The sequence below is a fragment of the Hemibagrus wyckioides genome, linkage group LG24, assembly GCF_019097595.1.
Source record: "Hemibagrus wyckioides isolate EC202008001 linkage group LG24, SWU_Hwy_1.0, whole genome shotgun sequence".
In the NCBI taxonomy this organism is placed as follows: domain Eukaryota; kingdom Metazoa; phylum Chordata; class Actinopteri; order Siluriformes; family Bagridae; genus Hemibagrus; species Hemibagrus wyckioides.
The window spans coordinates 12,106,716-12,122,606 of record NC_080733.1 but is presented as its reverse complement, the minus strand read 5'-3'; the positions used below and the strand labels follow the sequence as shown (position 1 = coordinate 12,122,606).

The following is a 15,891-nucleotide window of genomic DNA, read 5'->3' as shown; positions in this document are numbered from 1 at the left end:
GTAAGTTTTGTCATTTTTAAAACTATAAATCGTATATTTATATATTTATATTGTTATATTTAGTAAATAGTAGAAAATGTTACGATTATACCATGTGAGGGTTTTCCTATATGGGTTACCATAGCCTTAACAGAAATATAAAATAAATTACCATAGACATCAACCATTACAGTTGTTTTATTTATTAATATCGATCCCATTTTGAACTATTTTCAGTTGCCTAAACGTTTAAAATGTTATAACGTTGTCCTTACGTAGCAAACCTTCACATATCATTATGTGCTGACCGGGTCAGATATTTCATTACTGAAAACAGTTCATTTTAATAAATCTTGACACTTTGCATTGTTTTAGTATTTTTCTATAAAACAGTTTCACACATTTCACTGGACAAGCGGTGTGGATATTGATGTAGAACAGGGGTGTCCAATCTTATCTAGAAAGGGCCAGTGTGGGTGCAGGTTTTCATTCCAACCAAGCAGGAGCTACACCTGATTCCAACTGGCTAATCAACTGATCTTGGCTTTCAGTAGACTCAGATGTGGCTTCTGCTCAGTTGGAATGAGAACCTGCACCCACATCGGCTCTTTGCAGATAAGATTGGACACCCCTGATGTACAAGTACTACTACTTTTACCACTGTTTGCTGCTTCACAAACACCGCCGCTTTACAACTCCTACGTCTCGAACACGAGCCAAAGATTGCGTTCTGTCTGTGTGGAGTTTTGCCTATTCTCCTCTGGGTTCTCTGGTTTTCTCCCACCTCCTAAAACATGATAGATAGGTGCACTGGTCATGCTTACCTGACCCTAGGTGTAAATGAATGAATATATTAAAGTGTGTTTGCATGGTGTCCTGTGATGGACCTGTGTACTTTCACTCGTTGCTTAGATACACGAAAGATACAGCCTTGAAGGTACAACCTTAGTGACAAGATGAGTTTAGTTCCCAACTTCCTGGGAATGTTTTTCAGATACTCTCTCACAAATAAAGTTGTCACACAAAGCGTGGTGAATCTTTTGTCTCTTTAGTGTGTGCATGGTTCAGCAGGGAATGTGCATGTTGACATTTTAGTAACTTTAGACGCAAATCACTGATCTATTCATGTACATTACATTATATTTAAAGGCGCCCTATAATCACGTTGTTCAGTGTATAGCGGACAAACCCTGTGTACCGTTGACTGAATATAGAAATTTGCATAATTTTTCAATATAGGCTATTAAAAAAATTTTAAAAGTGCACTTTTGCAGGGATCTTGTTTGACGTTTCTAGTTTTATTTTTTGAGTTATGATTAATACAGTGCAACGAAAGTTCCTCTGTCCTCCTGCTGGAATCACAAGCACTTCCTGTATGAAGTTCGCAGCGGGTGAGAGGTCAGTAAACGCTGAGACGGCTCGTGCACCGAGCCACACACCACTGCAGCATCCCGGGACAATGTGACCCTTCCCGGATCACCTTCATTAGCCAAGTGCAGCTGGGCCGAGCCGAAACCCGGGGGGGAGCGGAGTCAATCAGTCCGGCTGCAGAGACGAGCAGCGGCAGCACGGCGAGGTGAGTGTGCACGGCGTTAGCTCGTGTTGCTAACGCTTCCAACAGTTATGGCACTTCTTCAGCTATTCATCAGAGAGCCCTGCTGCCATTTCGCGAGCGTCCGCAATCCTTTAAAAAAAAAAAAAAGTATGTCGAAAACGGTGTGTTTCTATAGGTTTGCATTATTAACGCTTCCAGTCTTGTCATCTCTGCCGTTGCTGTGATTTTGAGTGATTACCCTGCATTAGAAAAAGCAGATCAAACGAGCACCAAATAAAAAGCAAAACAAAAAAAAACCAAAAAAACATTTCAGCTCGTGCCACGGCAAAAGAAAACGCTTAGCCGCTCGCTTGCTAAAGCTAATCATCCGCTTCCAGAACTGCATCACGCGCCCGTACACAGGCACGCACGAGCCGCGCGAACAAACGCCATGACTGCGGCGTATTGTTATCTACATTTCGCCGTGCGTCAACTTCCCATAGCGTAAAAGTGCTCTTATCCAGGCTGACCAAAGTACGGTGATGTTTGCAGGCGTTGCCCCCGAGCCCCGGTGCTGAGTGGATCATGCGCCAGTGGAGTCTCCGCGCTGTGGCTCCGCGCGCTGAGCCGCTCCCCACGGGCCGCGTGTCCCCGCAACTCTCAGGTAAAAACCCCGCACTTTGTTTTTCACTTACTTCTGAACAGCCATCAGTGGAGCCAGGGACCTCTTTTTTAACTGTAAATCAATAATATTTTGACCCCCTCAGTTCTTCTTTAAACTAATCTTTGTAGTCACTCTATGGTCAAAAGTATGTGGACACCTGAACATGTCATTCCTATGCGAATGCATGTTGAACATCCATCCCCCTCTCATTAAAATGGAATTTGCTGTGACATGGATTTTGCTCTGCTCTTATTATAAACTCCACTCTTCTAGGAAGGCTTTCCACTAGGTTTTGAAGTGATGGATTTGAGGACGTGTCCGTTTCACCACAGCGTTAGTAAGGTTGGGCATTCTAGTTCATCCAGAAGATGTTCAGTGAGGTCGAGGTCAGGGCTCTGTGCAGGACGCTTCAGCGCTTTTACATTAACCTTGGAGATTAACCGTGTCTTCATGGAGCTCATTTTATTCATGCTGGGAAAATCTCCATTAATTGAACATTCTAGACAATCATCTGCCTCCCACTTGGTGACATATGTTTGTGAAGAAGCTCAAATATTGGGGACATAGTCAGACTTCTGGATACTTTTGGTCATATAGTGTGTGTAAATATTCTGCTTAGTGTTGAAATTTGTACAATAGTATTCCAACTGTTTATTGATGTTATACAGCTTTTTAATTCGTGAAACTTCTGCCAGCGGAATATATGTTTGGTCCAAGTCAAGCTTATTTATAGCGTGACATGTTTTTAATATTAATATTGCGGTTTGAATTAAACCTATTTAATTCCAGTCACCAGTCACACACGCTCTTAAATATAATATTACATCATTAATAAATGCAGTAGCTTTGAAAGTGGTGACTTTTCTAAAGAAAGAATAAAAGTCACAGATCCCCAGGCGATGCTTCACGGATCCCACTTAAAATACGACCACTATGAATACTCCTGCGTTTGATTTCAACCTGATCTGTGAACACTTATTAAGACACTTTAGGACAGTTGTTGACATCTGCCAATAAACGAAATGAATGCAAATTGAATTCAAACCAATTCAGATGTTAGAGTCTAAGCCAGTGACAGCTAGTGGTGATATTCGAGCTCTTAATATCTATCATCAGCTTGACAATTCCACTATTAGTGTTGAGTAATTGCGTAATGCATTATTTCACAAGGCTTTCTTGATGGCATAAAAAGATGATGTGGGACAAATTATTACACATCCTCACGCATTTAATTAAGGGTTGATATAGTCACCATTTCTGAGTTTTTTTTCCATGTCCATAATGCTCTACTGGCTTTATGCCGTGTTTCCTTTGAATACTAATCATGGGAAAGTGTTAAGTTTTGACCCTTTGGTTCAAACCCAAAAATAAACTTGTGGTTCTGACGTCTGCTTTTTTTTTTTTGGGGGGGGGGTGATATGTACATTTATTAAACATGCTTAGTCACGCTACATTTTGTTTCTCCATTTTAAGTAGAAAAAGAGGATGACCCTGTAAATAATCCGCCTGGTTCGCATTCATTACTCCACTGACTGTTTTATGGTGTGCTGAGGATGTGTCAGGGAAGCAGGTCGAAAAAAAAACACAAGCACAAATGAAGATGAAACCAAGGAGCTGCATCGCCTACCTGATATAACCGCCTCTGATTCATAGGCTTCATAAATCTACAGTCTGAGCTAGAAAGAAATCAGCCCTAGCCAAGCTGATGCACCTGAAAAAAAAAATCTCAAATTCTCTGCCTTCAGATAGTTTTTATTTGTTAAAGGCAAGCAATTTAAATGTATATGCTAAAAAGGATACCTTATATTGATGTATGTTTGTGTTAAAAACGGATTGTTTCTATGAAATGCCCCAGATCTTAATCATAAATGAGAGGACGCTTCACCAGAGCCGTTCTTATCTAATTTTCACTCACTACATAAGAAGTGGAACATTATATTAAAATGTCACAAGTTGCAGTGGTGTGGCCAGATTCTTTAGAAATGATGTGGTGATGTGGAAGGCAAAAACACACAAACCACATTTCTGCAATTGCTGGAATGCAGATCCCTTTTCTTTCTATGATCTTCGTGCAGTCCTTTTGCTATGCTCGTAAATTCAATTACTGAAAGATTTCTTCTCACAGATGCCAGGATGGAGTGCTGTGATGTGGAGCCACGCTACACGATCGAGCAGATCGACCTGCTGCAGCGCCTCAGGCTGTCCGGCCTGACCAAACCTCAGATCCTCCAGGCTCTGGAGTCTCTAGAGAGACTGGATCCAGAGCACCGGTCGCCTTTCTGTGACAATCACACAGCCCCGCCCAGGGCTCCTACCTCTGCAGCTCCGGCTGCACCTTCTTCCTCATCCTCTTCATCTTCCTCTCTCACCTCAGCTACCACACAGACTCCGGTTCTAGATGCTGCACTGTCCCCCAGCAACAGTTACGATGCCTCGTCCCCACCCCTGTACCCACCTGGAGGAGTTCAGAGGTCGTTCGCTTATGACCTGGCCGAAGAGGACTGGGATCTGGAAGAGAAAGTGGAAGAGTACATGAGGTAAAAGCTTGTATCACATCATCATGTTTTGCTGTTATTACCTTGTTGTTTTTTCTTCAGAAAGCTAACAGGAATGAGTGATTAATATAACCTCAGACGATGACAGGGGACGTCCCTGGAGCAGCTGTGTAATTTTCAGAGAGTGGTAGGCTTTTTGAAAGTGGGTCAGGTGGAGTGGGAGGGAGACAGCTGGCTTTAATAAGACGTTTTAAAGCTTAAAATGTTTTTGAGTGTTGCTGTTTCCTTTGGTATGTTGGGTGAATTTTTCCAGATACATTAACTGTTGATAGTGAGAATGTAAACAGCGTTCGTTTCGGTTTCCTTTTTACCATACCATTTCCTTTGTCCTATTTCAGTCTAGTCATTTCATTGTACAAACTGTAGCAATGTATAATTGAATGAATTTTTAGCAACGGCTTAAACTCCTTAAAAAGTTAATTAGGAATGAGTTTTTTTGCATGTGATATGAGATGAAACATCCTGGTGGGTTGAATGTTCTAGCGGATCTCACAGCTGTACTCAGATCACAATTTTGTATTAATGCACTTGTTATCGTTTCTGTTATGAATCACATGTTCCACAATCTTAACCCAGTAAAGAAATTCGTAATTTAATGAATAAAAATGTACAATTATTAAGCATATGGTGACGCTTTCTGTAAGCAGATATTTATTTACCATTTGATGAAGGAGCCTCTACTGTCACCACTTCAGCAGTCAGTAAGGTTTCTTTAGGATAGTGGATTTTGTGCTTTTGTGTGTTGTGCCAATTTCTCTGTAACAAGCTGCATTTGTTTCTGTCTTGTTAACCGCAAGAGTAAGTGAGGGACTGTATCTGCTATAACGTTAGTGATCACTGAAACTAATTTATTTCACAAGCATTCCACAGCATTTAGCTATAAAAAAACGTTTTTCTTTTTATATAAATCCAAACACACTTAGACAAATATAATACAAATACACTTCAGGAAATGTGTAGCTATGAATTATTTACCAGATCAACCCACCATGTTGTTGATTATTTTCCTATAATAGCATGTCCTGTTATGTTTTATTACACTCTTTGTTAATAATTTATTACTTAGTTTGTATAAATACTTACCAGAATATATTAATGTGTTATTAAATGGGTTCTTTATCACAGTTCAACATGTCTGCATGCTGTCTGTTTGGTTATGACATGGTAGTAGCACAGAATGTATACATATGTCATTCATATGTCTGGCTATTAGGAGGGACAGTAACCTGGTAAAGGAGGAAATCAAGGCTTTCCTCAATAACAGGAGGATCTCTCAGGCTATTGTCGGCCAAGTTACAGGTACTCAGTCGACTCTACACTGTACCCTACACTGTGGTTTTTATTCATCCAGAATTAGTAGATTTGACCGTTGGATTGAGCTCCTGGAATAATGTATGAAGTAAACTGTGTCTAATTCATGAAACTGATATAAAACATCAGGCTTCAGCTGTGTAGATGCAAGCTTTCTTCCACTATACTTTTATTTATATCATTTATACATCATGCCCTAGTTTACCTTCATATATATATACATCTAATTTACATGAAAGCATTCAACAGACTCGAGCATGGAAAAAGTCATTACAGTGAAGCTGGAAAAAAAGTAAATCAAATAAATTGATAAAGCTGTAACAGAGAAGTCATCCGGTATTTTGTTTTTACTGAATTTAATAGTATTTTTTTAGTTGGATATAGACAGTCGGAAATGTGCTGTGTTTTTCATAATCGGGAACTCTTCAACCGTTCTCCATCTTCACCTGCGGGTAGTTATGTGAGCTTTATTTATTTCAACATTTTTATTCATGTTAGCACTCGTTAGGGTCTCAGTCAGCAGAACACAGCTTGAAAGCTTACATTTTTAAAGCTTCGTAAAGATGGAAAGGTTAAAGCTTAAGTCTTCATTTATAAATATTTCAATCCTGAGCAAATGAACAAATCCTTTTTTAACAAAATACTGAAAGAAGTAAAATGAGCCAAAAAGGAATCAAATTTGTTGACTCGTAGTTTTTAGATATGGATATTATTTACACATGGATTGAATTTGAATGTACAGATAGACGTAGTTGATAAAAAAAGGAAACTGACCATTGAATCTTTTGCACACCCAACTTTGATCAATAAGGGCCAACATCTTTAATATAATTTTCAAGAAAATATTTCACTGTTTATTTGTATGGCAAGTTGATGTTTGACAGCAAGTTTAAGTTGTTCCTGTCTGAATAATGTGCTTCGTCTGTTTGTTTGCTCACTTAACAAAGAGCTCCTTCGGGACATTCTTACACTAGGTTCCAGCTACATTTGTATGTCTTCTGAAATCCGAGTGAAACCAGCGCTGGGACATGCATCTCAGTTGTACCGGTCAAACTGGATTTATTTGTTTTGTCTTAATTCACGTGTTCAGTTTATGCAGTGTTTTTCTTGCACTTGACAAATTCTAATAACATTTCACTGAGTGCCTGCTCTTCTCAGAGAAAACCCAGAATGGCGGAACAGAGCTCACACACACACACACACACACACACACAGGATATTACTTTGGAATTTTTGAAGTATTATTAAATAATGTACTTCAGAGCTCTTCCTTTCTCACTTAAACAACAAACAACAGGACAATGTTTAAATATAGTATATGCCATTTATTAATTGCTGCATATATTGTATATGCACCTTAAACTTTGTGTTTGTTATGTAACCAAGGAATTAACAGATACAGAGTACAGTGTAATTTATGAATACTTCAACAGTTCCAAACTAATATCCTATAATGGCTTATAGCAATGTTTTAGCTCAGAGACTAATTATTTTCTTTATTGTTAGACAGTGAGCTTAAAATAGCCTGAATTTTCTCTCCAGCTTATTAGCTTATACAATGGGAAGTTCGTGATGAGGGGGGTTGCTTGCCATTAGCAGGGTAGCAGTATGATGCAGTAGATTAAATTCTACCATCCTGTCAGGGATTTTCCTTAAATAGCCCCGAGTGTCGCAGATTCTGTACCGCTGACACGTGTGAAACATGCTGTGCAGTTGCCTGCCTAGCCTTGTGAAATCACACTTGACCCACACTTGGGATATTTATGCTCTATATGGTAGGAAGGCTGTCTTTACCACTGTATTAGGACTGGGTTTCTTTATTTACACACGCTGTTTTTTTTTAGGTATCAGTCAAAGCTACATCTCCCAGTGGCTGCTGCAGCAGGGCCTGGAGATGAGCGACTCCAAGCGCAGGGCTTTTTACCGCTGGTATCTGCTGGAGAGGAACAGTCCAGGTGAGGAAGGCTTCTAAGGCTCAGATACATGCAGCATGGGGTGAAAGTATTTCAGGAGGAAACAGTCATTGAATTAGATTTTGTGTTCATCCACTTACCATCCACTTTCTTTTACACTTCCTTTCCACATGGTCCTCGAGGGCTTGTAATTCAGTATGGTTTCTAAAACAGGCCTTATGTAACTATAAAAAGTCTTTTCAATTATGGATTGAAATGAAACCAGCTTATTTCATTTGCCATCATTTATATTATTGAGTTAATGTTGGGTTTGGCAAAGCCTATAGATGTGCGTACTGTTTGCAAAATGAACTTAAGAAGCTGTCACCCAGCCAAAACAGTCATCTACTCATATTAATACAGTTAATGTGACATAGGTTAAAGGGCTGACAAAGTAATGCAGAGTTTGGATGAAACCCTCCAGGACTTTTAGCTCTCCTCAACTTCCTGTTGAACCCCAGATCTAGACTGTGCAATCTACTTCTTAGTCCTGATCCTGGGCCTGGAACTTGCTGGTTTTCGTCTTGTCCGTGCTGCACTTAACTCTACTAACAGAGCTCTGAGCATGTCGCTTTGTAATCCTCTGCAGTGCTGCAGTATCGAGCATGTCTCTGCACACTTAATCCCCTGCATTATAGACATCTCAATGCAACTCCTGATAAAACTGGTAGAACCTCAGCTTTCTCCGCAGGCTTTAACTGAGTGATATGGTTGTATTCGTCTATGAATGAGACGTTGTTGGACGTTGGAAGCGACCTTAGTTAACATTCAGTTTTCTGATTGCCCAAATGGCTTAAAGGGTTCAGATGGACTGAAAACCAGCATGCTCAGGGCCCCAGGAGCAGGACTGACATCCCCTGGAGTAGACAGAGAGAACTACTGATGCACCTGCTCCCTTGGTACTCTGCACAGCAGGCCCAGCCAGGTAACCACCATGAAGCCAGCTGCTGTAGTTACAGCTGGACAATAGGCAATGCATGACCCGGACAGCAATCCTTTCACATTTTTCATAAAAAATAAAATGCATCATCCATATGTATTGTCTGTCCATTCAGGATGTGCTGTTTTAGTTTCATGACTCATGTCGTGGTGTGTGTGTGTGTGTGTGTGTGTGTGTGTGTGTGTGTGTGTGAAGGTGCTACTCTGTCCATGCGCTCACTGGTCAAGGAGGAACCCGACTGGAGAGTTGCCGGTTGCCCTGGAGACAGGGCGGCTGTGGGCGGACCTTTTAGACTGAGGAGGGGCAGCCGTTTCACCTGGAGGAAAGAGTGCCAGTCGATCATGGAGAGGTGAGACATTTATTAAGCGGCTATTCAGCACAGGGACCAGATAAAAATATGGCAGTTACAGAGATTGGGACATGCTTTTTCTTCTTTATGAAACATTTCCAAATCTTTGGTAGCCTTAGAGATCTCCAAGTCACCCACCTAATGCTTATTGTTACTGAGTAGTTCTTCAAGCACAATCTTTAATTTAAGCAACTCTACCTGTGGAATAAAATTAGACACATTAAACTTAAGCGTTTGAGCGAATATACCATGATTTTTTTTCCGAATTTCACAGGAAAATCACTGTGCTTTTATCAGCATTTTGAAATGACCTGTAAACACACAACGCAACAGTATTTCACTAAAGACCCACTAGAGGGCACAAAGCACATTCTAATGACTGCGCAACACATTACAGGCAATCTTATTTGCAGAGATAATGAATTGGGTCTCTGACAAAATGGCTTCATGTGGTTAAATGGGTTAGAGTGAAGAATGCTGGTACTGTATTTAACTATGCAAGAAATTATGTAGGTACAAAAAGCATGAAAGCGAAGTTAACAATCTTTATTTATATTAAATTATAGAAGAGTCAACAATTACACACCATTATCTGACTGCTTTATGTTGTGTTAACCCTTCTACTTATTACTGAGCCGGTTTAACATTGTGATATTCTAAGCCATGGCCTTTTTGTACAAGCACAAGGATATGGTTTTTGATAGACTCTGTAAGCTGTAATGGAAAAGGCCATCAGCTAAATGCTGTAAATGAAATGTAAATGAAAGTGATTTTTATCTGATGTAAGGTCTGTCCAGCTGATGGAAAAATTATGTAAATGGTAGTCATGATCTGGCCCATTTAACACCACTAGAGGGCTTATGTACAAGTGTAAAAACTGTCAGGCTTTGCTGTGCGGTACGTAAAGTTCAGTGAAAGAAGATAGTTGTTAAAAGGCCCTGTGAAGAAGATGCATGCTCGGTGAGTTTTACATTATAACCAGCTGAAAATTTATGGTCTATTATTATTCATTTTGACTTAGAAGTTGTTTAATAATATCTTCAACATCTTTAAATTTGGGTTATGAATATTAATCAAATGCAGTTGTTACCATTGGATATTTCTTCAGGATGAGATGCGTCACTGACCGTCACTTACTAATAATAAACTGGCCCTGATTTGTTGCCTGTCATCCTTCAGTTTCTTTATAGAGAATCAGTATCCTGACGAAGCCAAACGAGAGGAGATTGCCAACGCCTGCAACTCGGTCATCCAAAAACCAGGTGAGAAACCTTTACCTGTTTCATTTGAACATTTTGTAGACATTCACCCGTTCTTTGTTACTGCCTCATGGTGATGGAACCCTACAGATTAAATTAGATTAGCTTGAACAAATAAAAATGAAATAATCATCTGTGGGGAAATTTTGTTCCAGGATGCAAACTTTCTGAGTTTGAGAGAGTCACTGCACTGAAAGTGTACAACTGGTTCGCCAATCGCAGGAAGGAGATGAAGAGACGTGCCAACATTGGTGAGATGGCCTGCAGTTGAGGGCATTATTTAGATTATAAGTTATTTAATAATTACATCAGTGGATTTCTGTGGTGGATACTCCACTATAAATATTGTTAAGATAATATTGAGGATACATTTAGTAAGCATCTTTTAAAGGATTCCCCAGTGTAAGAAGCTGTTCCTTTAACTTTTCCAACACAGGGAAATCTTTAGGATGGAACAGCAGTTTCTCAGTTACATAGCAAGCTGCATTTATGTCTAATTATCCTCAAGAGAGAGAAGAAATCAGATTTTATTGAAGGAGCAATGGTTTAACGCTGCTATAACAGAAGTGATGAGCTTCTTTGTCTCTTCATGTTCCATAACTAAAAATGGAATAAAAAGCATGATGCCATTATATGATAAATAAAATAGTTTGCATTACTGTGGTAATAAAACACATAACTAATTACACGAAAAAATAATTAACCTTAAGCTGGTGCCAGGAACTCAGCTCCACATTGCCATGTCACTGATTGAACTTTTATTTTTTACACATTACCTAGTTAGTAGCTGAAAGTAATGGCTATGGAATGTAGTTACTCATGGATGTAACTACATTGGTTATTTTTCCTCTCTTTTTCTTTCTCTAATACAACCACCCAATCTCACGTTCTCAGAGGCTGCCATTCTTGAGAGTCATGGCATAGAAGTGCCGAGCCCCAGCTGTCACTCTAATGGTGAAGAGGTTGAGAACCAGGAGTTTGGAGAACAGGTTGTGAATCAGCGATTTCCAGATCAGGTGGGAGATTAACTAATCCACTCTCAGTGCCTTATTTCAGTGCTAATAAAATACTGACAAGTCCATAGACATAATTGAAACAGATGATGAAGAGGAGTAAGGGTAGGTTGTACTGGATGGTTGGGGAGCAGAAAACAGATTGTCTGTTGTGTTTACAGGATTTCTTAACATCTAATGAACTTAGTCGGTCCTGTTTCCAAGTTGTAAACACATTAGTCATTTAAACCATAGCATGTCTGACCAGATTAAAGCCTGTACTGAAACTGAATGAATGAACCTGGTGGAGACAAGGGATGTAGCCTTATCTGAATACAGTATTCAACATGAATGGATGATGTTTCCAGGCATATAGTAGTAGGGTTCATACTGTATTTAATAAAATACTGTTTTAGGCCACGCCCACTTTAGGTGTTAATATGATATTCGAAACACTAAACAGACACACTCTAACTAAATAATGTACACTTCATCTAATTCCAAGTACATGTTGTTGATCAAAACTGGTCGATATTGCACAAATAAAACAATACATCTACACTCCTCCTTTCTTTTAAGCAATCTTTGATTACTTATTTACTTCATATTAACCTTAAATACAGTAAAACATATTTGTGCATTAATTTCTTAATGAATCCGCCACATTTCTTCTGGAGTTTTTTGGCCATCACACTTCTCCAATCACTTAAACATGACAACCTTCGTTGTTACTTAATACTTGTGTATTTTGTAATATGTTGCGTTCTTTACTGACATATGAACAATTTTTTAACCTCTAATTTTTTTGTTTGGAAATGTAAAAGTTTTTTGTGCTGACTGAGTCTTAGAATTAACTAAACTTCTATATCAAAATTGGATTAAAAAAGTCTTTTGAACAGTAATTTATTCTATACAATTAGGCTTTTAGCCACATAATTACATGAATTAATTTAGTAGCGAACATAAAGCATTTAAGTAATTCTAATCTTTTTTTCTGGCATAAAAATCGCCTGTTTTTGTCACAATTATGGAACCTTCGAGTCATTTCTTTCTGTGCAAATGCAGAGTGGAGCTACACCCCAGTCGTTTCAACACGCAGCACTGCACAAGCAAAAAAAAAGGGTGACATTAATAGTTTTATAATGGACCAGGATTTTAAAAACCCTTTAATTGAAGTCAGGACTCATTTGGACATCACATTTGTGAAAAAGAAAAGTCATAAAATGTGGAAACAATGTCAGAAATTGTGTGAAAATACCTCAGGAAATACAGATGGATTTTAAATACATAAATAAAAACGGTACGTAAAAAATAAAGCAAATTTGCGGTCACCTATAAAAAAGAGTGAATGATGTATTTTTTTGTGCTCAGGAAGAGCTTGCTCAGAGAAAAGTGACCGAGCCAGATGGAGCCACACTGCCTGCAGTGGAAGTAGTGCCTCTTCCAAGCCCTGCTACTCAACATGTGGATCAGAAGATTGATGAATCCAAAAGGGAGGCTGTGGATGAGGAGTGAGCGGAGCAAGCAGTCTGCTTAACGTTTCAGAGGCTTGAAATCGTGCCACTTACTGTCCCTCTTCGAGACCTCGGAGGAGGACGTTTGTGTACGGCAAGACACCAAATTGCCTCTAGTGCTAGAGAGGCAATTGTATGTATCTACAGTAATCACGCTTGTAGTAATGGCAATATTTATCTCTATACACTGTATTGTGCATTCCAAGAAGTCTTAATGCATCTTTTAAGAGGAAAAGACAGTTATGGTGCAGAATGATAACCTTCCACCTCATGCTAAAGCCTCCCCTTCACACACACACACACACACACACACACATCTTCTCACTATTCTCAAGTGTAACAGTTTGACAATAGAAGCCTCATGCAAACAGGAGTAAGGAGTGGGAGAGAAACCTGCAGGACAGGTGTTCGGGTATGATGACGGGGTGCACTATGTCCGTGGTGCTCGCACGAATGCAGGAAGGAAGTGATTTCCTTAGCCATATGCAATAGTTCTCAATCGAGACTGGAACCTGAACGCCACCATTTACTCAGGTAAAGCTACATTAGAGAATTGATGGAGAAGCAGCCTCATATTCACTCAGTAATGCTAATATCACTTCTGAAATGAAGTCCTGGGTATTGTGAATACATATGTCATGTCTCATGTACACGTCCTGCATCATTGTTTATATGTCTCTTTTTTTTTTCTTTTCAATCTTTAATAAGCCAAGCTAAACATTTTTTTTTTCTGTAAGTGTGATCTAGCCATAATAGCGCAGGGTCATGACTTTCCAATCTTTTTATATTTAACCACTACTTAAAGCCTCTCTGTACTCAGTCATTTAAGCTATTGTGACCTATGACTGGTGTTTGGGCTCTAAATTGTTCATTTTTAAAAATATATATATATATATATTTGTTGTTTTTTGCTATGAGCACCATTATTCCTTTAATAAGCTAATGCAGTATTATAATAACATGTAACTGTAACAGATTTAGAATCTAATGTAAAAAGCCTCTTTCCGGTGGACGATCCACCGTTTTCTCTTTAAAGCCAAAGGTATGTCCTGGAAATCAGATCATTTACCGAGATGCTTTTTATAAGGTCCACGGCAAATTAAATAGTCTGTCCCTGGGATACATTTAAGAGGTGCGTGCTGAAATGAAATGTGCTCAGAGCATAGGAAGACTTAAAGCTATGATATTTCAGGCCTCAGCTCTGTATATGAAAACAGGAAGCAGTGTTGCACGCTTTCAAGATCCATTTCTGTCTGCATTTCCCTGATGACTTAAATAAATCCAGTATATAATATCTCGGTGGTGGATTTATTGAAATGTGTTATCTGTTCATGATTACTCTTTTGTACACATTTGAGGTTAAGCATATTTGAAGCAATAGAGATTTCCCATAGATTAAAACATAGATTTTATCTGTCCAGAATTTTACTGAAGTTAAGTAGCCTTTATTTGTCACATATACATTACTGCATAGTGAAAGTCTTTCTTAGCATATCCCATCCTTGAAGAATTGGGGTCAGAGAGCAGGGTCAGCCATAATGTAGCGACCCTGGAGCGGGAGGGTGGTTGGGGGCCTTGTTCAAGGGCCCAGTGGTAGCAGGGTAGCAGCGTGCGACAAATATTACATTACATTATATTACAGCAGACACCCTTATCCGGGGCAACAGTTGCATTTTGTACAACTGAGCAATTGAGGGTTAAGGGCCTTGTTCAGGGACCCAGCAGTGGCAGCTTGGTGAAGAAAAAGAAATAGAAACAGCCTTTATTTGTCACATATACATTACAGCACAGTGAAATTCTTTCTTTGCATATCCCATCCTCGGAGGTTGGGGTCAGAGCGCAGGGTCAGCCATGATACAGCACCCCTGGAGCAGAGAGGATTAAGGGCCTTGCTCAAGGGCCCAACAGTGGCAACTTGGCGGTGCTGGGGCTTGAACCCCTGATCTGGTCAACGACCCGGAGCCTTAACCACTTGAGCCACCACCGCCCCTGGACCTGTGGACCCAAGATTTAAACTCTTAGTATTAGATTTGGATTAGTAGTCCAACATGTTAACCACTGAGCTGATGAAATGATTAAACATTCAAAGTAAATTCTATTCATTTTGTTTACAACTAGTGAGAGTTTGGCTGAATGATTATTTCACTGTTCAGCAACTCCTGTTTGCCAGTCAGTGGTTGTATTTGTATTGGTATCGCTGCATCTGTGTTTTTAAAGAACAGTACAAACTCAGGAAGCTCAGTTACTCAAACTTAAAAAATAATCTGAAAGCCATCTCCCTTTAAAAAGCTGTTTTGAATAACCAGTGATGAAAGATTATGTGAAAGATCTGTATAACGTCAGTAAATGGTTAATTAAACTAAATCTCACACTAAAACTTAACCTTTAAATTAAGAGCATTTATTCTAGTCACAAGTTATCACCCTGTTCAATCCTTTGGCATCATAACTGCACTCTAGTCTTCTTGAGGAGATTGAAGAATAAAGACCAAGTCCTCTCTAGGGCATGTTTGCAGTGAGCTTCAAGATTGAGGACTGGGTTTGTGATTATGATAATCACAAGGTTATGATATGAAAAGCAAATAATGTATAGTGATGTGACTTAAAATGGCAGAATATCTTTAAAATGGTGAAAATCTGGCAGCTGTATTAGTGTTCTTTACAATGAATTCGTGAAGGATTATTTAACCACAACTTAGTTCAACACAGAATATGAAAGGTGCCAGAGAGAAGCCTGCAGTTTTGGATCTGGTGTAATTGTGAGTGCGTAGTTCATTGATTTCCTTTTACAAATGGTGAGTGGTGTGTTTATTTTAATGTTGCACAACAAACTTTGTTTGTTC

At 39.2% G+C, this 15,891-nt stretch overlaps 1 protein-coding gene across 3 annotated transcripts; it reads left to right on the top strand.

The window, feature by feature from the left end:
* Positions 1 to 1,343: 1,343 nt before the first annotated feature.
* Positions 1,344 to 14,343, top strand: zgc:91944 (uncharacterized protein LOC436941 homolog). Of its 3 annotated transcripts, XM_058378058.1 has the most exons (11): positions 1,344 to 1,555; positions 2,066 to 2,177; positions 4,303 to 4,714; positions 5,946 to 6,031; positions 7,888 to 7,998; positions 8,795 to 8,920; positions 9,131 to 9,284; positions 10,464 to 10,546; positions 10,699 to 10,794; positions 11,438 to 11,559; positions 12,907 to 14,343. In XM_058378058.1, the coding sequence occupies exons 2-11, from the start codon at positions 2,099 to 2,101 to the stop codon at positions 13,048 to 13,050; spliced, it is 1,413 nt and encodes a 470-aa protein (XP_058234041.1). In that variant the 5' UTR covers positions 1,344 to 1,555; positions 2,066 to 2,098; the 3' UTR covers positions 13,051 to 14,343. The 3 variants fall into 3 exon arrangements, with proteins under 3 accessions (XP_058234041.1, XP_058234042.1, XP_058234043.1); XM_058378059.1 differs by lacking the exon at positions 2,066 to 2,177; XM_058378060.1 differs by lacking the exon at positions 8,795 to 8,920.
* Positions 14,344 to 15,891: the final 1,548 nt, after the last annotated feature.

Coding starts and splice junctions, on each gene's coding strand:
- zgc:91944 (XM_058378058.1), top strand. CDS start 2,099: ATGCGCCAGTGGAGTCTCCGCGCTGTGGCTCCGCGCGCTGAGCCGCTC. Junction 6,032..7,887: donor TATTGTCGGCCAAGTTACAG/GTACTCAGTCGA, acceptor GTTTTTTTTTAG/GTATCAGTCAAAGCTACATC. Junction 11,560..12,906: donor ATCAGCGATTTCCAGATCAG/GTGGGAGATTAA, acceptor TTTTGTGCTCAG/GAAGAGCTTGCTCAGAGAAA.